The sequence below is a fragment of the Centropristis striata genome, chromosome 8, assembly GCF_030273125.1.
Source record: "Centropristis striata isolate RG_2023a ecotype Rhode Island chromosome 8, C.striata_1.0, whole genome shotgun sequence".
In the NCBI taxonomy this organism is placed as follows: Eukaryota; Metazoa; Chordata; class Actinopteri; order Perciformes; family Serranidae; genus Centropristis; species Centropristis striata.
Window position 1 is genome coordinate 5,174,659 of NC_081524.1, and position 27,542 is coordinate 5,202,200.

Here is a 27,542-nt window from a genome sequence, read left to right on the forward strand (position 1 = left end):
GGCCAGTTCATCGCTGCTTGCAGCTTTAATTTATCTTGTTTTAAGAGTTAATTTCTAAAAAGGAACGTTGACATGAACTTTGATTCATTTCTCACTCAACAGCGGTAGTAATTCCACTACATTATCTCATTTTAGACTCCTTTTTTGCAGTGTAGGCTTTATAAATGATTTCTTGATTGACGTATTCCAGATTTCATTATTTAACGTTGAACTATTCAACCTTAGTTTCCAGAAAGCTCTGGCCAGAAACACCCCACTTTTCTTCCCATAACAGGGCCCCCATCAGTCATGTGTTTCTTCCTGGAAAAAAGTGAAGTTTCACAAATTTAAAACAAGGATGTTGATGATGCTGCTGCGTCTTGGCTAACACACACACACACACACACACACACACACACATACACACACACGTATATGTCCTCCAATCTGAGGTGCTTTGAGCCACACTGTCGCTTAAACGGCCCATTTGTGTGACGTTAATTTGTTCATTTTAAACCCTTTAAAATAGCACAAGTAGCATGTTGCAACAGCACTTACACCATCGGGCTCAAACACGCGGCCCGCGGGCCAATTGCGGCCCTTGTGAAGATATTTTGTGGCCCCCATATTGATATGAAATTTTAATGTGAGTTTTATATGAATGTCTCTTTACCGTGTTGTGTGTGGAAGGTCCCTTTAATTACTTTTTTGGTAATTTGGTGTCCTTTTAAATAAATTAGTGTCTTTTTTTAGTAATTTTGTGTCCTTTTTTCATTTGGTGTCTTTTTTAAGTAATTTAGTGTCCTTTTTTCATTTGGTGTCTTTTTTAAGTAATTTAGTGGTTTTTTCAGTCATTTTGTGTCTTTTTTGGTCATTTTGTGTCTTTTTTGGTCATGTTGTGTCTTTTTTGTAATTTTGTGTCTTTTTTGCTCATTTTGTGTCTTTTTTAAAGTAATTTATAGTTTTTTTCAGTCATTTTGTGTCTTTTTTGGTCATTTTGTGTCTTTTTTAAAGTAATTTATAGTTTTTTTTCAGTCATATTGTGTCTTTTTAGTAATTTTGTGTCTTTTTTGCTCATTTTGTGTCTCTTTTAGTAATTTTGTGTCTTTTTTTGCTCATTTTGTGTCGTTTTTAAAGTAATTTATAGTGTTTTTTCAGTCATTTTTTCTGTCTTTTTTGGTCATTTTGTGTCTTTCTTAAAGTAATTTATAGTTTTTATTCAGTCATTTTGTGTCTTTTTTTTGTAATTTTGTGTCTTTTTGGTCATTTTGTGTTTTTTTTGCTCATTTTGTGAATTTTTTTAGTAATTTTGTGTCTTTTTTAAAGTAATTTAAAGTGCTTTTTCAGTCATTTTTTCGTCTTTTTTGGTCATTTTGTGTCTTTCTTAAAGTAATTTATAGTTTTTATTCAGTCATTTTGTGTCTTTTTTGTAATTTTGTGTCTTTTTTGGTCATTTTGTGTCTTTTTTTAAAGCAATTTAGTGTTTTTTCAGTCATTGTGTGTCTTTTTTGTTTTTGATTGCTATATTCCAGATTTCATTATTTAAACCTGAACTATTCAACCCTTGTTTCCAGAAAGCTCTGATTTGAAACACCCCACTTTTCTTCCCATAACAGGGCCCCCATCAGTGTTTCTTCCTGGAAAAAAGTGAAGTTTCACAAATTCAAAACAAGGATGTTGCTGCTGCTGCTGCTGCGTCTTGGCTAACACACACACACACACACACACACACACACACACACACACATACATGTCCTCCAGTCTGAGGTGCTTTGAGCCACACTGTCTCATCTGCTGCTATCAGGGCTGATGAGAGCCTCGTCTGGTCTTTGTGTGTCTGCTGCTGCAGCTGCTGTGTGGTGAGTGGCTCGCCTCTCTGATGGCTCTCCTTTTGTCTTCACATCAAGCGATCTGCCGCTCCTTTTCATTTTGATACTTGTGCCAGATTGAAAGGGAAAACTTCACAAAACTTGTTTCTGAGCGACACAGGTCCAGGCAGCAGAGTTGCATCTTGATCCAACTCGCGGACGCCTCAACTTATTTCCATTAAAAAACACTTAATCAGACTCGTTTTTGGCCGCTCTGTGTTGTACTCGTGCCATTTATCACCCTCTGTAGTTTCCTGTCTAATAACGCCAGAACATTTTAAACAGACATGAAATGCTAAACATACAGAGGATCTTCTAATGTTTAAGATAAAAGGAGAGATTCTAAGATGAGATCAGGCTTTTTAAAGTAAAGAAACTTGATGTTTAATGTCAAAACATGTCAAAGTTATTATAGAGTTTCAGGATAAAAATAAATCATTATGTTTTAACGTACACGGTTGTTTGATTCTCATGAACATGGTGCAGCTCATAGCAAAAATCCAAGAGCAATAAATACATATACAATCTAAAGTCACTGTTTAATATGAATTTATAATCTATTTTAAATATTTTAAGGTTTTTTTAGAGAAACTGTGAGCAAAATTCATTACCATAACATATTTTTAAAGGGTTTTAAGAGTATTTTAAGGGTTTTTTTTTTCTTTTTTCTCTTTGGTAAGCACTTAAATATGCTCAAAGGTAGCTGGTATCAGCAAAATGTATTTTATTAAAATTTACACAAAATTTTAATTCAAACAATTCTATCTTTACTGTAACATTTAATCATTTTTCTCATCAATTTTCATTCAGATTTTGTTCTTTATACATTGTTAAAAACCATTATGTTTGATTATATTCTGTTAAATTATACATTTTCAAACAAATGTGTATTTATTTGTATATAGTTTATTAAATATTTATTGTACTGTATATAAGTGTGGGGGAAACCATGCCATTTTTATCTGGATTATTTTTGGATGATTTTGTGTCTTTTTTGGTAATTTTGTGTCTTTTTTAAAGTAATTTAGTGTTTTTTCAGTCATTTTGTGTCTTTTTTTGTCATTTTGTGTCTTTTTTTGGTAATTTTGTGTCTTTTTTAAAGTAATTAAGTGTTTTTTCAGTCATTTTGTGTCTTTTTTTGTAATTGAAAATATTATTTTAACACAAAACAATGAATTGTGCCTCATTACGGCTACATTGTTCATTCATATAAATGTGAAATATATTTAGTTTAATAAAGTATGTCCTTATAATCTTCACAGACATAGTTTAGACTGGCTTCATGAGAATCACCCGGTGGCTCATAAAGTTGGAATAATGTTGGTTTCAGACACAATCTTCCGTTTATTGTGGTTTCATTTTCATTGTGATATGTTTGGAAGAGATTGATTAATACAGTTTTGAGAAGATCTGTCAATAATAAATCACTTTGTCACAATCATTTCATGGAAAGAGGTAAAAAAAATATTATATTCTAACTTGCGAGCGACCGTGTACATAGAAATTATGTCAGTTTTCTTAGAAACGGTAGCGTGTTAAACTATGGAAAACATATTTATGTTCTAGATCCATTAGAAAAAGAGGATCTGAAACAAATCGCTTTCTTCCTTTTTTTGCTTTTTGGACTTTTACAACTGCTGACACATGAGGTCACTGAGTCTCGAAGCTCCAAGAAACTTATTCTCTGATTGATTCGTGTCTAAATACGAAGAAAAAAAATTTCTTCGACACTTTTTAAATACCTTATTTAAAGCAGAATACTTGGATGTGAGAAACAAGAGCGAAAAAAGGGGAAACAGTGGCAAGTTTGTCATTGTACTCTGTTTTAAGGATGTTGCCAAATCATGAAAGTGGGCGTTTGGTAACCCCAAACAGCAACGGGAGAGGAAACATATGGTGGACTGAACCTCAACTCATAGTGACATGACTCACTGACACACAAAAATCCATCCAGGTCAACATGTTTTCATCGATACACTGGGAACAAAATAGGCCGGCAGGATGAAAATAGCCGGTTTTCTATTATAGCATATAGGTTCTCAAACTCAAATTACCTGGGGGCCGCTGGAGGCAGTATCAACATGACCAAAAAAAGACACAAAACGACAGAAAAAAAACTAGATTACTTTAAAAAAGACACAAAATTATTTTAAAAATGACACAAAATGACCCAGAAAGACACAAAAAGATACGAAAAGATCTAAATTACTTAAAAAAAGACACAAAATTACTAAAGAAGACACAAAACTATTTTAAAAAGACACAAAATTACCAAAAAAAAGACACAAGATTACAAATATTTTTTTACTAAATATTTTTTTACTAAGTTTTTTAAAAAAAGACACAAAATGACAGGAAAAAAACTAAATTACTTAAAAAAGAAACAATGACCAAAAAAAAAAAGAATTCTTTCAAAAAGACACAAAATGACCCAAAAGACACAAAATGATGGGGGGGAAAAACTAAATTACTTAAAAAAGAAACAAATTACCAAAAAAAGACACAAAATTACCAAAAAAATATACAGAATTATCAAAAAAGACACAACATTCTTAAAAAAAGACACAGAATGACCCAAAAGACACAAAATGACCAAAAATACACAGAATTACCAAAAAAAGACACAAAATTACAGGGAAAAAAACGAAATTACTTAAAAGGGAAAAATGACCCAAAAAAAGACACAGAATGGCCAAAAAAGACAAAAAATTATTGAAAAAAGACACCAAAAAAGACACAAAAAGACCAAAAAAAGACACAAAATTACCAAAACAAGTAATTAAAGGGACCTTCCACTCAAAACACGGTAAAGTGCCATTCATATAAAACTCACATTAAACTTTCATATCAAGAGTATGCAGAGTAATGCAGGGAAACAATACAATAAATAAAGAAACGGCAGGCAGCCGTAACAGTGGGGGCCACAAAATATCGTCACGAGGGCCGCAATTGGCCCGCAGGCCGCGAGTTTGATACCTATGTATTATATATATACGGTTTCTAATCAAGTTGTGCTTGTTGACAAAATAACACTCCAGATATAACAGCCTCTCTCTTTCTTTCTCTCTCTCTCTCTCTCTTCCTCTTTATCTCGATTCCTTTTGTCGGAGCCAACAGGTAATTACCTGTTAATATCAGCAGACATTTTTAAAGGAAAGCAGGAAAATGAGCCTTTATGCACACGGCTGATAAGAAACGGGAGAAATTACATTTCTTTAACAGAGCTTTAAGGCTGCAGAGAGCTGTGGTATTGTGTTATTGTGTTATTGTGTTGTTGTGTTATTGTGTTGTTGTGTTGTTGTCTTATTGTGTTGTTGTGTTATTGTGTTATTGTGTTATTGTGTTATTGTGTTGTTGTGTTATTGTGTTATTGTGGTGTTGTGTTATTGTGGTGTTGTGTTATTGTGTTATTGTGTTATTGTGTTGTTGTGTTATAGTGTTGTTGTGTTATTGTGTTGTTGTGTTATTGTGTTATTGTGGTGTTGTGTTATTGTGTTATTGTGGTGTTGTGTTATTGTGTTATTGTGTTATTGTGTTGTTGTGTTATAGTGTTGTTGTGTTATTGTGTTATTGTGTTATTGTGGTGTTGTGTTATTGTGTTGTTGTGTTATTGTGTTATTGTGTTATTGTGTTATTGTGTAGTTGTGTTATGTGTTATTGTGTCAATGTGTTATTGTGTTATTGTGTTATTGTGTTGTTGTGTTGTTGTGTTATTGTGTCAATGTGTTATTGTGTTATTGTGTTATTGTGTTGTTGTGTTATTGTGTCAATGTGTTATTGTGTTATTGTGTTATAGTGTTATTGTGTTATTGTGTTGTTGTGTTATTGTGTCAATGTGTTATTGTGTTATTGTGTTATAGTGTTATTGTGTTATTGTGTTGTTGTGTTATTGTGTCAATGTGTTATTGTGTTATTGTGTTATTGTGTTATAGTGTTATTGTGTTATTGTGTTATTGTGTTGTTGTGTTGTTGTGTTATTGTGTCAATGTGTCAATGTGTCATTGTGTTATTGTGTTATAGTGTTATTGTGTTATTGTGTTGTTGTGTTATTGTGTTATTGTGTTATAGTGTTATTGTGTTATTGTGTTATTGTGTTATTGTGTTATAGTGTTATTGTGTTATTGTGTTGTTGTGTTATTGTGTTATTGTGTTGTTGTGTAGTTGTGTTATGTGTTGTTGTGTGCTGATGGCAGCGATCTGACTGTGTGTTTGAATGAAAGTTACAAATGATTAAAGTGAAACCTCGTCCTGTAATGTGAGAATCCAGACAGAACGTTTAAACAGGTTTATAGATTTGTTGAAGACTAGAAATACTTGGAAGGAGGATTAATGGAGATCTCATAACAAATCATCTCATTTTACTTCCTCTCACATTTAAAGAACACGGTGAATAATTGAGCTTTCAGAAGTCTGTAAACGACAATAAACATGCTGCAAAAACCAACTGACAGAAAATTACTAAAAAATTAAAATAAAAAATGTCAAACCCCTGCATCAGGTCAGAGACACAGAACAACAACACAACACAACACAAAATAACACACACAACAATGCAACAACACAACACTTTACACAACGCAACAACACAATACAACAATGCAATACAACACAACAACAACACACACAACAATACAATACAACAACAACAACAACACAACACGCACAATAACACACACAACACAACAATACAACAACACAATATAACAACACAACAATACAACAACACAACACAGAACAACACTTAACACAATACAACAATACAACACACAACAATACAACAACACAACACACAACAACACAACAACAACAACACAACAACACAACAATGCAACACACACAACAACACAATATAACAACACAACAATACAACAACAACACAACACACACAACAATACAACACACACAACAACACAATATAACAACACAACAATACAACAACAACAACAACACAACACACACAACAACACAATATAACAATACAACAACAACAAATCGAACAACACAACAACACAAAAAATAACTAGAATTAAGCAAATACATGTTTGAAACAAGTAAAATTATCTGCCAGTGCAGTAAGTAAATCTTTTTTTTGTAAGATAAGTAAAAAAATATCTCGGCACTGGAAAAAACAATGATGTCTTAAAAATAAGACCAAAAATACTAATTTTAGCAATTATGACTTGAAAAGCCCGACTGTAGAAACATTAAAATAAGCCAGAAATACTTGAAACTAGCATGTTTTTTTTTTCTCTGTCTCTTTGTATGAGACTGGGGAACATAGGACCCTTTCTCCCAGATTTTCCCAAAAGGGTCCTGTGTTCCCCGGTCTGTTACTTTTTCCACCATTACTGCCAAATTCCAGGGCAAATAGGCCGTTATTATTAACCCTAACCCTATTTAAAAAGCCAAAAATTGAACTGCAAAGTAAGCAGAAAGTAGCTGCTGTAGCTGCAAATGTAAGTTTTGTGCTGCTTGAGCTAAGGTGGCCATGTGACGGTAGGCCTGCTGGCCCCTATGTATTGTTACTGGGGAACATAGGACCCTTTTTGGGAAAAACAGGGACCTTTTTTCTAAAAGAACATAGGGATAACCCCAGGTAGACACTGGTGGGTAACTAAAACTCTCAATTGGAGCCAATATTTTAGGTAAAAACTCACCATATTCAACAGTTGAACAGATTGAAAAGCATGAAAAGGCTCATAAAGCTATGGTCAGCAGGTAAATTCTACTCAAAACAAGATAATTAAGATAATATTGGTAGATATTAGAAGAAAATCCTTGGGAAGCTTCATGTTTTTTGCAGATGTTGGCAACATGTTTGTGCCAGAGGAACAACAGCCTCGAGATTTCTCACCAGAACCAGTCAGAGGAAGTTTCTCAACGCTGTGGTCTCACTTACTGGCTGGTGTGTTCACGTGTGTGTGTGTGTGTGTGTGTGTGTGTGTGAAATGTATCTCGGTGGAGAAGTCAATATGTGTCATCTGCCACACTGCGAGATAACACTGAGAGCTTTCCTCCCACTAACATATGAAAGTCTGCTATCAGTTAGAATTAATCCTTCCACTACATCAGGGGTCTCAAACTTGCGGCCCGCGGGCCAATTGCGGCCCTCGTGATGATATTTTGTGGCCCCCACCTTGATATGAAAGTTTAATGTGAGTTTTATATGAATGGCACTTTACCGTGTTGTGTGTGGAAGGTCCCTTTAATTACTTTTTGGGTAATTTTGTGTCTTTTTTTTGATAATTTTGTGTCTTTTTTTTGATAATTTTGTGTCTTTTTTTAATAATTTAGTCTTTTTTTAAATAATTTTGTTTCTTTGTTGGTCATTTTGTGTCTTCTTTAAGTAATTTTGTGTCTTTTTTAATATTTTTGTCTTTTTTTTATAATTTTGTGTCTTTTTTAATAATTTTGTGTCTTTTTTATAATTTTGTGTCTTTTTTTAATAATTTTGTGTCTTTTTTATAATTTTGTGTCTTTTTTTAATAATTTTGTGTCTTTTTTTAATAATTTTGTCTTTTTTATAATTTTGTGTCTTTTTGGTCATTTTGTTTCTTTTTAAAGTAATTTAGTTTTTTTCTATCATTTTGTGTCTTTTTTGGTCATTTTGTGGGTTTTTTGGTCTTTTTGTTTCTTTTTTTGTGTCATTTTGTGTCTTTTTGTTTTTAGTAATTTTGTGTCTTTTTCTGTCATTTTGTGTCTTTTTTTGGTCATTTTGATACTGCCTCCAGCGGCCCCCAGCACTAAATAATGAATCTCAAGTTTGATCCACTGGAAGAAACTAAAAGATGGAGTTTGGAATAAAATACCTAATTGTGATTCTGTACATGAAAGAGCACTTAAGGACATATTTCACAAGCTGTCGTGTTAATCAGCTACATCTCAAGATTATTTTCATCATCCAGTAATGTGATGATTATTTTTTAAAAGGGCAAATGTCTTATCTCCTGATATATGTGATTTCATATCTCAATAACGATATGTATATATATATATATATATATATATATATATATACATATCAGGATACAGCAAGTTTCCTGCTCAACAAGGTCTTCAACCTAAACGTAAAAACAGACAGTTTGTCAATAACGTCACATTCAGTCATGGAAAAAATGATTACACCACCCTTGTTTTTTTCCATTTCTTGTTCATTTTAATGCCTGGTACAACTAAAGGAACATTTGTTTGGACAAATATAATACCGAGCATTAAAATGAACAAGAAATTGAAGTAAACAAGGGTGGTCTAATAATGTTTTTCCATGACTGTGGAGCAGGGGTCTCAAACTCAAATTACCTGGGTGCCGCTGGAGGCAGTATCAAAATGACCAAAAAAGACACAAAATCACTTTAAAAAAGACACAAAATGACCAAAAAAGACACAAAATTAAAAAAAAAAAACCACACGAAATGACTGAAAAAACAAGAAATTACTTTAAAAAATACACAAAATGTAAAAAAAAAATACACAGAATCACAAAATAATTTTAAAAAGACACGAAATGACAGAAAGAAGACACAAAATGACAGAAAAAAACCTAAATTACTTAAAAAGAAACAAAATGACCAAAAAAAGACACACAATTATTTAAAAAACTGACACAAAATGATGTAAAAAAACACACAAAATTACCAAAAATAGTAATTAAAAGGACCTTCCCCACACAACACGGTAAAGTGCCATTCATATAAAACTCACATTAAACTTTCATATCAAGGTGGGGGCCACAAAATATCATCATGTGGGCCACAATTGGCCCGCGGGCAGTGACTTTGAGACCCCTGATCTAGATGATGAAAGAATCAAATCACCACAATAAAAAAATATCCAAGCCATTTCCCATGGTTTTCTTGATAATGATTTTGGTTATTATCAAGAAAACCATGTTAAATGTCTAGATATCAGCTCTTAAATTAACCTCTTATCAGCTATTTCTGTTGTTATCATTATATTTGTCCAAACAAATGTACCTTTAGTTGTACCAGGCAGTAAAATGAACAGGAAATTAAGGAAAACAAGGGTGGTCTAAAAAATGTTCTGTGACTGTATAGAATAGCACACACGTCATTATAAATAAACGTACAGTTTGTGGTTGTAAAAAAGGCTGCAGTTCCTGTGAATACAGCCTACAAACCAACTGACCCAGGTTAATGACTAAAAACGTCCTGGTTAGGCCTCATAAAGACAGTTTAAACAGTAAATAAATGTACATAAATGCCAAAGTGGAAGTGAGGTAGTTACAAGGGTGACATGAGCAAATGAAGTTATGTAAAAAGACATTTATTTGTCTGATATCCGCCATTTAAACCTCTGAAGTCCAGGAGATTTTGGTTCAAATTTGTCAACTTCCTCTGCATTCATTTCTGTCTCTGTTTAGCATCTTTCAGTCTGTCCTTACATCACATGCATGGCTCCTTTTCCTCCACACAAACTTGGCTATCAGTCAGTTACACACAAAACACAAAATGACCAAAAAATTTCATAAAATTAAGCAAAAAGGACTCAAATTGAACACAAAATGGCCCAAAAAAGAAACAAAATGACCAAAAAAAGACACAAAATGACTAAAAAAGGACACAAAATGCCCCAAAAAAGACACAAATTGACCACAAAATGATCAAAAAAGACACAAAATGACCAGAAAAGATAATAAAATGACCAAATAAGACACAAAATGACCAAACAAAGACACAAAATGACAAAAAAAAATACACAAATGACTAAAAAAACACAAATTGACCAAAATAAGACACAAAATGACAAAAAAAAGACACAAAATGAGCAAAAAAACACAAAATTTCTGTCTCTGTTTCTGCATCTTCCAGTCTGTCCTTACATCACATGCATGGCTCCTTTTTCTCCACACAAACTTGGCTATCAGTCAGATTTTTCATTTCGTTTTAATGAACAAAGTATAAAGCTAAATAAAAAGTGTAAATAACACATTAAATAGATCCATTACACACAGAATTAAACATTTCATGTCTTCATTTATTTATTTATTTCTAATTATAATAATGATGGCTTACATTTAACCCTTAATAGGGCACTCTTTGAAATACTTGCAAATTCCAAATTTCAACCCTAGAGAATATTGAAGGATATAACATACTGCCAGAATGTGTAAAAAAAAACATACGTAAATAATATTTTGAGAAAAACTTTTATGAGATTAAAGTGGCAAATCTACGAGAAAAAAATGTGCAGATTTATGAGATTTAAAGTGGTGAATCTGGGAGGAAAAAGTGACTTTTTCCCCACTTTTTTCGCACAGATTTGCCACTTTAAATCTCTTAAATCTGCAACTTTTTTTCTTGTAGATTTGCCACTTTAATCTAGTAAATTTGCAACTTTTCTCTCGAATTCAGTGTGTCAAAAAATGTCTGTCAAACCCTTCATCAGGTCAGAGACACACAACAACACAACAACACAACAGCAACACAACACAACAAGAACACACACACGTATTTACAATTTCTTTAAGGCAAGAAATCCTCTCATTTGAGGAGCAGGAATCAGCAACAAGTTGCAAGAGAAACACAATTTTCTTCAAATCACTTAAATCACTGAAACAATGAATTGATCTTACGACAGGATAATTATGTGAAATATGTTGTAAAATATCTCTGTTCCATGTGGTTCATCACATAAAAACCACTGAAAACAATGATATGCTTTTTACGTAATGTAATGGTGTTTCACAATGAATTAATTCACATTTTCTCTCTGTTATGAAGGAATAATTGTTCTCAGCTTTCTGTCAATCAACCAACAAACTCATATAATCAATTACAGTTTTTTACAACCGCTATGACCCGTTTGTCAGAACCTTAAAAACTGTTAACAAACATCACACCTAAAACACACAATTCCACAAACAAAAAAGACACAAAATGACTGAAAAAAACACTAAATTACTTTAAAAAGACACAAAATGAACGAAAAAGACACAAAATGACTGAAAAAAACTAAATTACTTTAGAAAGAAACAAAATGACCAAAAAGACACAGAATTACCAAAAAAGACACAAAATTATTTTTAAATAGACACAAAATGACCCAAAAAGACACAAAATTATTTAAAAAAGACACAGAATAACCAAAGAAGACACACAATTATAAAAAAGACAAAATTATTAAAAAAAGACACAAAATTACCAAAAAGACACAAAATTATAAAAAAGACAACTTTATTAAAAAAAGACACAAAATTATTTTTAAAAAAAAGCCAAAATTATTTTAAAAAGACACAAAATGACCCAAAAGACACAAAATTATATTTAAAAAAAGACAAAATTATTTTCAAAAAGACACAAAATTATTTTCAAAAAGACACAAAATTACCAAAAAAAGACACAAAATTACCAAAAAGATACAAAATTATTTAAAAAAAGACAAAATTATTTTAAAAAGACACAAAATTATTTTAAAAAGTATTGAACAACAGGTCATAGCGGTTGTAAAAAAACTGTAAATTGATTGTTTCAGCATTATTCCAGATGAATAACTGCTTTGTCTTTTCCTCCCACACAGACGCAGAAATGCTGTGAAGGCATGTCTGTGGCCGACAACAAGAGTTCAGCTGAATTTTAACATTTCAACGTTGTGTAATGGTGAGTATTTCAAAAACAAAAACGCACTCCTCAAAATCCTTCACAACACCTGCTCCTGTACCGTCCGCTCCCAGCTGACTCTCAATATTTAGTAGCAGGTTGTTGACTTAATACCAGATTATACAATATGTTGCAGAATTTCTCCCATCTGTTTATCTTTACAGCTCCCATCTTCTGTTCATTATTCATGACCAATCAGCTATGGAGTGCATGCCCAACAAGGCTGGTTAACTTCTAACAACTGGCAATTACAATCTTCCTTTCTGCTTGGAGGAGTTTCATCCCTCTAACAGAATATTTATTTATGGCTGAGAATTTAACCCTCTATGGTACCAGGTTGCCTCATTTCTGGCCTGTCAGATTTCTACAATGCATGTTTTTGAGTGATGCAATACTTTAAAAAAGAGGGAAGATTATAGGGAACCAATAGCAATGCTTTAATTTGTATTTCAAGAAAAATCTGTGGCAAATCTGTGCGAAAAAAAGTTGCAGATTTATGAGAAAAAAGTGGGAAAAAAGAAACGTTTTTCTCTCAGATTCACCACTTTAAATCTCATAAATGTGCACATCTTTTTCTCGTAGATTTGTTCAGTAAAAATGTCTTGTTCAGCGTTTGGTTGGACTAACAGACACTCCAAGGAGTCGCTGCTCAGTTTTCTGAGGTCAGTAACAAACATTTTGTTTTTGTTTGTTGCTAGCCAAAACTAACATCCCAGTTAATGCTCCAGTTAATGCTAACATGAATTAGCAGCAGCTTCTCTCAGTCAGGTTGAGGTGTAGAGAGGCTGTAGTCAGTGATCAGATCCCTCTCCTCCTCCACAGTCCAAATATGGTCTGCTTCCTGTATCGGAAACAAGATGGCGACGAGTATAATGCTGAACTCGATGCTTCCAATGGACCACAAAGCAACGAGTGACGTCACAGTGACTACATCCATTATTTATATACAGTCTATGGATGAAACCCTATTTTACAGACTTTTCCACAGGTAACAGCTTTGCCATTTAGCACCACAAAAAATCACTCAAAATGTCATTTCCTGGCCCTTTTCCATCTCTAAAAAAATATTCCTACTTATAGTTGAGTAAACCTTAATTTTTGATAGTTTCATACACTTAGACTGTTCAAGATATTCATTTCAATGGGTCGTTGGTTCAATGTTGCCTACAGGCAACATTCAGACAAGAAATCAGTTAAAAAAGTTCCTTTTCAGATTCAGATTTCCCAAGTATTAGGACAACGAAATTAGTCATCAACCCGTCCAAAACGTCTACTTAAACACACATACAATATGACAGAGGTGGACAGGACTTTTATAATGTTTTTAAATGTAAAATGTTATGTATTGTACCCTGTTGCAGCTACTGAATCTTTTACATATGTTTATTAAATAAATGAGGTTAAAATTAACCAAAAAAACAAAAAAAAAGATTATGTTTATTTAGTCTATTTTAAGACAAAAAACACTCCAAACTGGCATCATAATGCGTACCATAGAGGGTTAAATTTCAGTTTTAAATGTCACATCCTGTGTGTAATCATTAAATTATGGCATAAATGTGGCGCCACGCTGTCATGAATGTTGATTTTTATATTGAGGAGCGTGCCACGTGTCAGTGTTTGAGGTTGTTCTGCAGACACAGACACACACAGCTCCGCAGGGCGCTCTCTGCTATTGTGTCGTCCATTTATATTGAAATATTCTGCATTATGGAGATCACATCCTTGCTCACATCACCCTGCCCCGCCAACCACTTGAAACACGGCGTTGATGATGTCTTTTGAAGCGAGAGAGATTATCGCTCTCCATACCTGCCTCGCACAATACGCCACGCCGCTCGGAAAGCAACTGCTATTCAAATATTGTTTTGATAGGTCATGGAAGTTTGTAATTTGAGAATAATGCATTTCATTTGGGCTGCCTAACAGGTTTTATCATCATGATATCCTCATGGGAGTCAGTGATTGTCATGCTGGTGGCGTTGGCGAATGGAGCGAGAAATGGTGAGTGTTGCTCTCAGAATGAAATAGCAAATCTAAATGGAAATACCTAACCAGCAGTTTAGGGAGACAGCTGTTATTACACCTTTCCTTCACTGCAAATAAGGGGGGGCGTCTGAAAACCAGATAAAAACACTAAATCTGAGGGAAATGATCTTGCTGCATGGACAGATAATTTACCTTGACAAGATTTATTAAATTAAGATTCTTATTTTAATAATTTCCCTCAGATTTAGTGTTTTTATCTTGTTTTTAGACACACCTTTTTTTGCAGTGTTCCTTTAACTGTGAGATTTAGTTTAAACCAGGGGTCTCAAACTCAAATTACATGGGGGCTGCTGGAGGCAGTATCAAAATGACCACAAAAAGACACTAAATTACTTTAAAAAGACACAAAATTGCTGAAAAAAAAAGAGACAAAATGACAGAAAAAAAACTAAATTACTTGAAAAAGACACAAAATGACCAAAAAAGGCACAAAATTACTAAAAAAGACACAAAATGACCAAAAAAGACACAAAATTCCAAAAAAGACACTGAACTGACTGACATGACTGAAAAAACATTAAATGACTTTAAAAAATACACATAATTACCAAAAAAGACACAAAATGACCCAAAAAAGACACAAAATGATTTTTTTTAAAAAGGCATTAAATTGTTTACAAAAGACACAAAATTACCAAAAGAAGACACAGAACTACCAGAAAGACACAAAATTCCAAAAAAGACACAAAATTACCAAAATTCCAAAAAAGACACAAAATGACTGAAAAACACTAAATTACTTAAAAAAATACACATAATTACCAAAAAAGACACAAAAATTATTTTAAAAAGGCACAAAATGACACAAAAAAAGACACAAAATGACAAAAAAAGACACAAAATTATTTTAAAAAGACATAAAATTACCAAAAGAAGACACAGCATTACCAAAAAAGACACAACATTATTAAAAAAAGACACAGAATTACCAAAACAAGTAATTAAAGGGACCTTCCACACACAACACGGTAAAGTGCCATTCATCTAAAACTCACATTAAACTTTCATATCAAGGTGGGGGCCACAAAATATCATCACGAGGACCGCAATTGGCCCGCGGGCCGCGAGTTTGAGACCCATGGTTTAAACTAAATATAAAGCATTTAGGCATTAATACAATGAATGAAGATGCTCATCAACGTGCCACATTTACATTTAATTTTCTCGTTGTCAGAGGATGACATACAGCCGTGTGCAGTCGTCATGACGACCAGCCCCGTGGTGCGTTTGGGGTCTCCCGTCACGGCCACATGTGTCATCAGAGACAGCTGCCCTCTGGTCGCCGGGCAAGCCCTACAGATAGACTGGCGCCTCAGAGATCGGATCCTCCCCGGTACCATGGCAACCAATGAGAACGCCACAGTCTCCGAGGTTGTCATAGCGAACTTCAACCTCACCAGGGAGTTCCTCACCTGCTGCGTCCAGGCCTCTCCTGTAGGAGGAGTGGAGATCAGAGCGGGATGTGAGGAAGATTAAAGCTTCTTTTTTACATGTTTGTTCATTATAATCACATTAACTTGCCTTTATTGCTTGTTCATGTTCCATCAGTTAAAGATAAGCTTTTTTTTTTTTTTGAAGCAAGGGGAATGTTTAATGTGCTGGATTGAGCTCAACATTAAAGATGCAAAGTGAAACTTCTACACTGAACATATGAATTAACTAAAATTATATATGTTTTGTCTACCCATATGTGAGATCTGAAATATTGTTATGGAGCTAGGTAACATGTAATAAAAATATTGGTACATTCTCTACAGCTATAGCTTTGTTTGATTATAATGTACTATTATAGATTAAAAAAATAATAATAATAATAATGATAATAATAATAATAATAATAATAATAAATATATGTAATTAAAAAATGCAGCTTATAATATAATAATAATAACAATACTAATTATAAAAATATAAAAAATTCCATATATATATATACTATCATAGATTTAAAAAAAAAAAAAAAAATATATATATATATATATATATATATATATATATATATATATATATATATGTATAATTTAAACATAAAAATAATAGAAATTAGATGTTTATTTGAAAGGGAAATTATTATCTAGATAGAGATTAAGTAATATTAAGTTTAAAATAAACAAATATTTGAATAGAGTTGTACCTTTTACAGCAAAACCGTAAGTGCAGTAACTACATTTTTGGGGTCAAAGGTCAAATAAATCACCATGATTTTTTAGCATAAAAATTACATCATCAATACATGTAGAAATATGTGTCATATCACTTACCTACATGTAACCATGTAATTTTAAAGCAGTTTTTCTCACTTTTCCCCTGTGTAGTTACTGTAGTTAGACTTTGTAGGGTAGTATAGTGGTCTGATAGTCCCACAGAACCTCCTGTAACAACAGCTCCATTAATAAAAACCCTCTCCATGGTGTTTCTTCATCGTTAGATCCACCTGAAGCTCCACAGAACCTCAGCTGTCAGACCAACCTCACCACCCCCAACACCCTGACCTGTAGCTGGGCCCCCGGACCCCTGGAGACCCACCTGACCACCAAATACACCCTCCACACCCAGATATGGTAACAGTTTCAGTTACGGTTTCAGTCTCAGGGATGTCTAAAGTGCCATTTGCAAAATATGTCTGTGAGATTGCACAATAGTGTTTTTCATATTCTAATTTCCTCATTTCAGGGACACGGACGAGAACCAGACATACGAGCTGCAGCCGGGAGTCCACCGCTACACCATCCCTCGCTCCGGCTTTGTCCTCTTCTCAGATATGGAAATATACGTGAAGGCGGTGAATGAACTGGGAGAAGCAGCCTCAGCTCCCATCATTCTGGAGCCCATCAGTTCAGGTGAGAAATGTAGAAAATAAGCATCCATTGAATCTTTGATTGTTTCTATTGTGGGCAAGCAGCAACAACCAAATATCATTTACTGGCCAATATCCAGAATTTAATACAGTTATTATGTTTTACACATTATCACAAGTCTATTTACCGGTGTTGAGAAGCACTACTGCATCTGTAAAATAAAAGTTTGTATGAAAACATTTTGAGGCATTTATTCTTTCTTTTTTTTTAACCAACATTGTTACAGGCCTGCAGTACTAAACTGGTGCAGCACTATTATAATTATACTCCTCTTTTTTAAACCCAGAAGGTCATTCAACAACACCAACTACGGGTTTGAAGGTATTTTCAGAATCCTCATCTTTCTAGGGTGAAAAAAAATGTGCACTGCATAATATAAACTGTAACCCAATCGCAACATTTTTTATAATCTATTGTCATCCTGAATTTCCACCACTAGGTGGCGCTATAATAAAGGAAAGTGGGTTCTGGCTAATAACTCCCATATACTTTATCGCACATTCAAAAACCTGATATCCATTACCTGACTTGTACTGAATCACGTGGTATAGGCCACGCTCATTTTCGCCTAGCAGTTTTGTTTTGTTTTTCGGAAATTCGCGAAATTTTGGAAATGTACTTTTTCGAACTCCTCCTAGGCAATTTCATCGTTTTGCACCAAACTTTGCACACAGCATCTATGGATTTGCATCAAACTTTATAGATAGATAGATAGATAGATAGATAGATAGATAGATAGATAGATAGATAGATAGATAGATAGATAGATAGATAGATAGATAGATAGATAGATAGAGATAAAGTAAAATGTACAGTGTGCATAAAAAACACATAAAGTGAGAGCTTCTGCTTTGTTTTATTCCAGCTAAGTTTGACGTGCCAACAATAGAGAAGGTCCAAGCGGTGCCTAAAAGGTTGGGCTGCCTGAAGCTGAGCTGGACTTTATCCCAGCAGCAGGCCTGGATGCGGGACTACCGCCTCAACGTGGAGGTTCGACTAAAGACCGCTGACAGCAGCCAGTGGAGTGAACCACCAGTGAGTAAAGTTCACCCAGGGCAGAGTTTCCCCTTCATTCATTCATTCAGTGTGAATGACGAGCGCCGCTGCTGAAATTTCACATGATCATTAATATCAATACACCACGAATGATTTCTACTCAAACTGTGTAAGCACGACAACACACAACGTTATTTTCGACTTGTTTTGAGTCATCAACAAGAGCATCAAATCCTGTCCGACCCTCTTAGAACATTAACGTAAAAGATAACGTTCAAGCTTATAGACGGTCTATATAGCGAGTAGAGCAGGAAACGTAACAGCGTAGCTCCTTAGGGCAGTGAGCGGCAGTGTTGCCAACTTAGCAATTTAACTTCGCTAGATTCAGCGACTTTTCAGACCGCCTTAAGGACTATTTTTTCAAAAAAGCGACTAGCGGCAAATCAGTGGAGACTTTCAGAGACTCGTTCTTACTCTTCTTAAAGAGCCGCCGGCTCCGCGCCTCGTTAAGAAGAGTAAGAACGAGTCGAAGCGGCTCAGTCCTCCCGCAGCAGTCTCTCCCAGCTGCAGTCACAGAGCCGGAGGGGATGTTAACCCCTTAGTGCAGTTTCCGCTGGCTGGTTTACAGTCAGTGTCTCTTTTGGGTCACTTTAGCCGGTCCCGAGGCCAGATTAAGGATTGGAATTGTGACAGAAGACATTGCACTTGCACTGCAAAAAAGCGCAGTCTAAAAACGAGATAAAACACTAAATCTGAGGGAAATGATCTTGCTGCTTGGACAGATAATTTCACTTGACAAGATTTCTTAAATTAAGATTATTAAATCTAGAAATAAGTGTGCAGTTCTAAACATATTTAGGGTGTTTTTTTACTCACTTTTTGTCTTCCCCACAATGTTATTCTCTCTCTTACAGCATCCATCTCTAGCACATGCACATGGTAAATTATGCCAATTAGGCGATGACCTCATTTAGCGACTTCTAGCAACTTTGAAACACTGCAGGGTCAATATAAACGTAAAGCTTGACCTTAACTTTTGATACAGAAGCTACAAGCAGCCACATAGTGGTAGTATAACCTGCTATAGATGATGCCTGGAGTCATGCTTGTTTTCTACTCTGTTAGATCCTGTTGAGCCGGGTCAGACCAACCAGATCTGTGGACCAGTGCCGTCTCCTCCACGGCACTCAGTATCTGGCCCAGATTAGAGTCAGATACCAGCAGAGTCCCTGGAGTGAGTGGAGCAGCAGCCAGTCTGGAGTCACCTTGGAAAGTGGTAAGGCTCCGATCGATTCAGAGTGACACAATCAGTCAGTCTAACGCTGTCCGATCCATCGCCTTTTCTTCCATTTTCTGCTCTTTTCAATATATGCTAATGCCATGTTCTACATCTCCCATTGCTTTGCTCTATAGCACAGGCTGAATTGATGTATTGAGCTCTGCCGCACACTCTGGCAGTGAATCCATAGACCTGTCTTACATAGGAAAGTTTGAGTTTTTAACCCTTTGGAGTCTGGGGCTATTCTGTTGGTTTTTGGCTCTCAAAAAAACACAAAAAAAGATACAAAAACACACCTAAAACTGACACAAACTGTATAAACCACTTAAAAAGTGTTCACCCTTCCATGTTGGTATCACTGTTTTCAGTACAACCTCACCTATATGACCTGATTATTATTTTTTCATTTTGACTTACTGGATCAACATTTTGAACACAAAATCACAGAGGGAAAAAATACAAAAAACACACAAAAAACCCCATAAAAAACATATAAAATTACCAAAAAGAATGACAAAAAACACACAAAAATTACAAAAAACACACATAAAAACACACAAAAAATATTAAACACAAAATATTGCATTAAAAATGCATTGAAATGCTGAATGCACACTGCAAAATTAAAAAAGAATTCTGCAAAAACTCAAAAATCATGTTAGACTTGAAAATCAACATTTTGAACACAAAAACACGGGGGAAAAAAATCCAAAAAGTACACAAAAACCCCCATAAAAAACACAATAAAATTACAAAAAAACACAGAAAACACACAAAAAAGACAAAAAAAAAATCACATAAAAAACACACATATAATTGCCAAAACAAAGCCAGAAAAACAGACAAAAATTACAAAAAACACACAAAAAATGATTTAAAAAAACACACAAAAATGACAAAAAACACACAAAAAACATTAAACACAAAAGATTGCATTAAAAATGCATTGAAATGCTGAATGCACACTGCAGAATTCCCAAAAATCTCTGCAAAAACTCATGTTAGACTTGAGGTAGTTTTAACCTTTGCTGAAAAAGATTTGACGCGCTAAAAGGGACATGGAAACTTCTGGCTTCTCCAGAACTTTAGAGGGAAGCTGACAGCTCTCGTGGACTCCAGAGGGTTAAAGAATAAGAAGAAAAGTGAAGCTTTTCACCAGCCGCTGAGCTGACAGCCGTTTCTTTCTCTCCAGCTCCCACCGGACGTCTAGACTCGTGGATGAAGGTATCGGGGGATCACATGCACAAACAACTCAAAATGCTCTTGTTTTGGAAGGTACAGGCCTTTTACATGTCATGGTGCTCGACACCTGTCACAGACTGCTGTATTTTCTGTTCTAGCTCCGGCTCAGTGTGTGAGGTCTGACTTTAAAATGCCCTGTCACTTTTTTTTTCTGTTGCAGCCATCGAAACAATTCCGTGCCAACGGCCAAAATGTGTCATACATTGTGTGGGTGAACGAGCTGCCAGGAGAACAGGGGAAGCTTTGCTCTACAAAGGAGAGTTACTGTACGTTCCTGCTCCCCAGGAGAGTAAAGAGAGTGTACCTGAGTGCTGTGAACGGAGCAGGGAAGTCCTCCCGCACTGAAGTTCGGATTCTCCTTCCTAAAGGTAAAACTGACAACCTGAAACTGGCTAAAACTGTTTTTTTTTTTTTTTTAAATGGCTCAGATATGATACAGTTTAACACGTTTATCCCATAAAGTGTAGAATCAAAAGTCAAACACCACAATATTACTGTGATTAAAACATTTAGCAATATGCTGAGTATAGTAGAATACATATATATGTTTGAAACTTGAGAATATATATATATATATATATATATATATATATATAGAAACCTGAGAATATATGAATTAAAACCTGAAAATATATATTAAAAGTCTGATAATATATATATATAGAAACCTGAGAATATATATTAAAAGTCTGAGAATGTCTTATAGAAACCTGAGAATATATATTAAAAGTCTGAGAAAATATAATATAGAAACCTGAGAATATATATCTTAAAAGTCTGATAATATATATAGAAACCAGAGAATATGTATAGAAACCTGAGAATATATATATTAAAAGTCTGATAATATATATAGAAACCAGAGAATATATATAGAAACCTGAGAATATATATATTAAAAGTCTGATAATATATATAGAAACCTGAGAATATGTATTGAAGGTTTTAATAGAAGGTTTTAAAATATATTCTCAGATTTTCAATATATATTCTCAATTTTCAATAGTATATATATATATATATATATATATATACCTGAGAAAATCATTGTATTACATTTTATATATTTTATTTGATTTTGAAATTAAATCAAATAAAACATCTTTTTTAATTCAGCACCATGTAGTGGACTTATTTTTTTAAAATCCAAATAGCAAAAGTTTAATATGTATTTGTAATATAAATACTTTGTGTAGTAAAAGATTGATACTTAGCATCTGTGTATTGCCATCTATGCTGTTTTGATTTTGTTTGTATGCTGTGTTTTTTTTGTGTGTGTGTGTGTGTGTGTGTGTGTGTGTGTGTGTGTGTGTGTGTGTGTGTGTGTGTGTGTGTAGCTCGTGACGTGATATCAGATGTCTCAGTCATTCCTCATGACGACACATCCCTACTGGTCCAGTGGAAGAACCTGGACCCTTCCGGTCTTTCTAGTTTAGTGGTGGAATGGGGACCTTTGGTAAATGCAGACGTCTCTCTCACCCGGTTTGAAATAACCAACAAAACCCAGACACGCCTTGTTTTAACAGGTACGTTTTATAATATTTGTAGTTTAGTTTTCCTAATCTCGTGTTCAGCCTCCCACAGAAGGAACCCAGAATGTGTATATTGTATAATAGTTTAACCCTAAGGAGTCTTTTAGGGCTATTTTGTCCATTTTTTAATCCTTTTCATGTCTTTACGTGTCTTTGTAAGTCATTTTGTGTCTTTTTTGGTAATTTTGTGTCTGTTGTTGTGTCTTTTTCAGTTATTTTGTGTCTTTTTTGGGTCATTTTGTGTCTTTTTTGTCATTTTCATGTATTCTGTGGGGGTTTTTTTTCTTCGTAATTCTGTTTTTTCTCATTTTGCGTCTTTTTTGGTCATTTTGTGTCTTTTTTTGGGAGACTCCAGAGGGTTAATTGTGTAATAAAATATTATGTGTGTGTATATATATATATATACAATATATATATATATATACTGCACTTTCAAAATAAAATGATTGTGCACAAAAATGAGAAATGTCATTGTCATACAAAAAAAACCTGTTATTGTTGGTAAGTCTCATTATTTAAATCAATGCATTTGTATCTTCCAAATATACTGAAATGAGATGTTTAAATGAGCTAAAATAAAAATTTTGAATGCTTAAATATCATCTTTAATCATCATTTAATGTAATGTGCTAATGTGGCCCTCTGATTAAACACTGGCCCCTCCTTGGCCCCCACAGTAAAACTGGTCTAGAACCGCCACTGGTCTCATACAAGGTCTTGTTTCCCATGTGCACTAGCTGCCTGTACACAGTGTCAGCAGCTTACGGCCCTGATACACTCTAACCTCTTCACTCTCATCAATAGGCAGCTTTGAGCCCTACAAGCCCTACGGGATCTCTGTGTATCCGAGGTTTAAGGACGGGATCGGCCTTCCTCAGACTGTTAATGCCTACTGGAGACAAAAGGGTAAGTCACCAAAGACACAAAGAGGATCACACAAAGAGCAGGCAGGGCTGCCTCGACTTTAAAGAAGTGAGAAAGGAGTTTGCCACATGAGTGAAAAATAAAAAAGTAAAAAACATGTATTGTGAAATCTATCAAAAAACAGCTGATATGTGATGTAATAATGCCCTCTTGTGGATAGAAATGAATATATAGAAACCTGAGAATATATATATATATATATATATATAGAAACCTGAGAATATATATAAAAACCTGAGAATATATATTGAAGGTTTTAACAGAAGGTTTTAATATATATTCTCAAGGAAAAAAATAAATAAATAAAATAAGTAAAATAAAATAAAATGAATAAAATAAATTAAATAAATTAAATAAATTAAATAAATTAAATAAATAATATAAATAAAAATTAAATAAAGTTATTTCTGTAAATAAAACATGTGTATTGTCAATAAATAGATGGACTCCAGAGGGTTAAAAAAGGCTCAATTACAGTTACATTTCATTCTTAATACTTAGCGTGCACACTTTGTATTGTCGAGAATTTGCACATCAGTTATTTTAAAAGGTCTTGTGCATTCAAAAATAATGTTTTTTTATTTATTCATATGTAAATTAATTTGTTAGCAAAAAAAAAAGTAATCGTTTTTTCCCTTTTTTTAAAGCTCCATCCATGGTTCCAAAAATACAACTTAAAAAGATCTGGGATTCACATGTTGAGCTAACCTGGGATGAAATCCCATTAGAGCAAAGGAACGGTATTATCCAGAAATACAGAGTCTTCTACTGGGATAAGAACAGACCAGTTAAAGGTAGGTGGAAGACTTTAAAGGGAGAGTTTGGATTGTTTTGGACTGGGGGTGTGCCCAGTACCTCAAACAACTCCACTTCAACAAAAATCCCATTTTCCTTCCAAGCCATCCAATCTAAACCATTTTCTCATGTATTGGTTGCTGTCTGATGTCTCTGACTCTGGTCTCAGTTGTGAATGCTGACCTGGAGGAGAGGACCGTGGTCCTCAAAGACCTCAACGCCGCCTCTCTCTATGAAGCTTTCCTCATGGTCAGCACGTACGGTGGGAGCCTCAACGGGTCCACGACTCATTTCAAAATTGAGAGCTTTGGTTCGTATTTTCCTTTTTTATATAAATCTGTTTATTGCAAACAGAATATCTCATCAACCATAGATAGATAGTGATAGTGTTTTTGAAGTAAAAAAAAAAATATATGTTCAAAATCACATTTTATGTTGGACTAAAGGACTAAAAGAGACACAAAATGGCCAAAAAAGACACAAAATGACAAAAAAAAACACAAAATGACTAAAAAAAAAGACACAAAATGACTAAAAAAAGACACAAAATGACCAAAAAAAGACACAAAATAACTAAAAAGACACAACAAAAGACGCAAAATGACCAAAAAAGAAACAAAATGACTTACAAAGACAGAAAATGACCAAAAAAAGACAGAAAATGACCAAAAAAGACACATAATGACTAAAAAAAGACACAAAATGACCAAATACGACGCAAAAAGACTAAAAAAAGAAACAACAAAAGACACAAAAATGACCAAAAAAGGAACAAAATTACTTACAAAGACACAAAATGACTAAAAAAGACACAAAATGACCAAAATTGTTACGCTAACACACAAGACACAAATAAAATAGAGTCCCACTAGAATAAAAACCAGATTTGATGACAGGATCACACACAATCACAAGATCACATTTATGTTGGTTTTTCTTTTTGGTTCCAAATGTTTATCCAGTAAGTCAGAATAAAAGCCCTGTTAGCTTTGAGCACGACCAGACAGTATTTGGTCGGTATTTTTATTTGGCAGTGTCTCTTTCAAAACATGACAAAAAGTGAGAGTGTGCATTCCCCAATGAGATATATTTTTTTTATCAGCATGTGTATTTCTCTCCTCTCAGATCAGGTTGCTGTTGTGATTGTAACCGTGTCCTGTGTTGGACTGTCATTCCTGATCGTCTTCGTAGCCATGGCCTGTTTCTCCAACAATAAAAGGTATCATACATAATCACCAGGCTGTCCTAATCAATAAAGCCGTGCTGTGATGTCATTTATCATGAAAATCTTTCTCCTGCAGGCTGAAGGGGCATTTCTGGCCGGCTGTTCCAGATCCAGCTAACAGCAGCATCAAGAGATGGACGTCAGAATCATCACAGGTGCAAAAAAAATTAACCTCTGCAGCATAAAATGCTTTCATATTAACTTTATTATATATTATATTAACAACGGGTGATAAAGATCTATTCATGAAAATGCAGATTGATGTACATGGCAAAATACTGGCTTATATATATATACAGTCATGGAAAAAAATATTAGACAACCCTTTTTCTTCATTTTCTTGTTCCTTTTAATGTCTGCTACAACTAAAGGCACATTTGTTTGGACAAATATAATGATAATAACAAAATTAGCTCATAAGAGTTGAATTTAAGAGTTGATATCTAGACATTTTCCAGGGTTTTCTGTCTTGATAATGATTTGGGTTATTATCAAGAAAACCCTGGAAAATGTCTAGATATCAGAGATTTATATGAATAAAAGTTTTTCCATCAAAAGAAACGCTGTTCTTCCATATAATTGACAAGAAAATACTTTATAAATACTGGATATATTAAAGATTTTACCATTAAATATTACAGTATATTTTTGTTAGAGATATGGTGTTTAGTACAGTTCGAAAAAGTATTTTTTACAAAAGATAAATGCAAAAATTACAGTGATGTCTTGTATATATATTACAGTATATTTTTGTTACAAACAAGGTGCCGGTAAATTTGACAGTGGAGTAATGTATTTTTCAAAAAAAAAAAAAAAAAAGTAAAAAAAATACAGTTTTGGCTGATATAAACATTTACAGTGTTTCATTGTTACTGAAACTGAATTAACCCATTTATCATTTTACGGTCTTTTACTGTCATGGTTTAGCAGTTTTTTAACCATAAAACCTACAGACATTTTTTACAGCGTGTCTCACTTTAATGAGATTGATGACTATTTAATTTTTTATATTTATATATCACATGTAGACAAGCTGAGAAAGCCAGTTGAAAATTCAATCATAGGAGCTTTCACATGTGCCATTTATGTTTCTAGACCATTTTTAAAATGTTAATTTTCTTATAATGAAAACTATTACTATTTTTAATTTACATGCAAATAGACTGTTTCGTAGTTTTATTATTGATTCTTTTTTCTGCTGTTTTTGTGTGTATAAATGGTAAAGAAAAAAAGGTACATTTCCATAGACACCTGTGTCTTTTGCTTGTATTTTGGGTTCCTGGCAGCTTTATACTTTGTTAATTAAAATAAAATGAAAAATCTGACTGATAGCCAAGTTTGTGTGTAGAAAAAGGAGCCATGCTTGTGATGTAAGGACAGACTGAAAGATGCTAAACAGAGACAGAAAGTAATGCATAAGTTGACAAATTTGAACCAAAATCTCTATTTAATTTTCCTTCTGCAGGATTCCCATCTTTCCTGGGACAGCGAGGAGCCCAACCCCATGTACCTGTCCCACCTGAGCTTCCTGGACCTCCCAGTGAAACTGAGTAAAGAGGACGATGACCCGTGGTTGAGCAGCTCAGAGGACACCAGTGACCTGGGAGACTCCATCTGTGGCTCCCCGTTCATCCCTGGATACTCTGGATCCAACAGCGACTCGGTGCCCTACGCTACTGTGGTCTTCTCTGGTCCCTGCAGCAGCCCCACACCCAGAGACCCCCATGTCTACCTGCGCTCCGAGTCCACGCAGCCCCTCTTGGAGACTGAGGAATCCTTCAGTCCAAAGTGCTACCAGAACATGGGATCTAATGGGATGCCCAGTGAGCAGTGTTTTTTCGGACCGTGCCATGATTCTGAACCTGAAAAGGGGGCAGACCTGTCCATTCTGTGGGATGACTTTCCTTTTCTTCGAGCATTACGCTCAAATGATACTGAAAATTACTAAAAAAGTACTTTAATGACTTTGATGCACAACACATTGACACACATTATAATGCACAACATGCGTCAAAATTGACCCACATTCATTCCCATGTTATTTAATGCTACTGTGTGTTTCTATGCTCTATCTTTTGGTAGCAACTTATTTTATGATTGAATATTTCAAGTATTCTTTAAATATCGTTTTCGATAACAACAGATCATTATTTCTGTTTTGCCTCTCATACTTTATGAA

At 34.2% G+C, this 27,542-nt stretch overlaps 1 protein-coding gene across 2 annotated transcripts; it reads left to right on the forward strand.

The window, feature by feature from the left end:
* Positions 1-1,744: 1,744 nt before the first annotated feature.
* On the forward strand, positions 1,745-27,350 carry csf3r (colony stimulating factor 3 receptor). Of its 2 annotated transcripts, XM_059338549.1 has the most exons (17): positions 1,745-1,838; positions 12,384-12,463; positions 14,393-14,467; positions 15,687-15,974; positions 16,941-17,073; positions 17,186-17,352; positions 18,236-18,405; positions 19,492-19,642; positions 20,838-20,920; positions 21,048-21,255; positions 22,225-22,413; positions 23,224-23,325; positions 23,991-24,137; positions 24,308-24,448; positions 25,264-25,357; positions 25,440-25,518; positions 26,829-27,350. In XM_059338549.1, exons 3-17 carry the CDS (start codon positions 14,404-14,406, stop codon positions 27,309-27,311), a joined length of 2,499 nt encoding a protein of 832 aa, XP_059194532.1. In that variant the 5' UTR covers positions 1,745-1,838; positions 12,384-12,463; positions 14,393-14,403; the 3' UTR covers positions 27,312-27,350. The 2 variants fall into 2 exon arrangements, with proteins under 2 accessions (XP_059194532.1, XP_059194533.1); XM_059338550.1 differs by lacking the exons at positions 1,745-1,838; positions 12,384-12,463 and having other exon boundaries at positions 13,914-14,467.
* Positions 27,351-27,542: the final 192 nt, after the last annotated feature.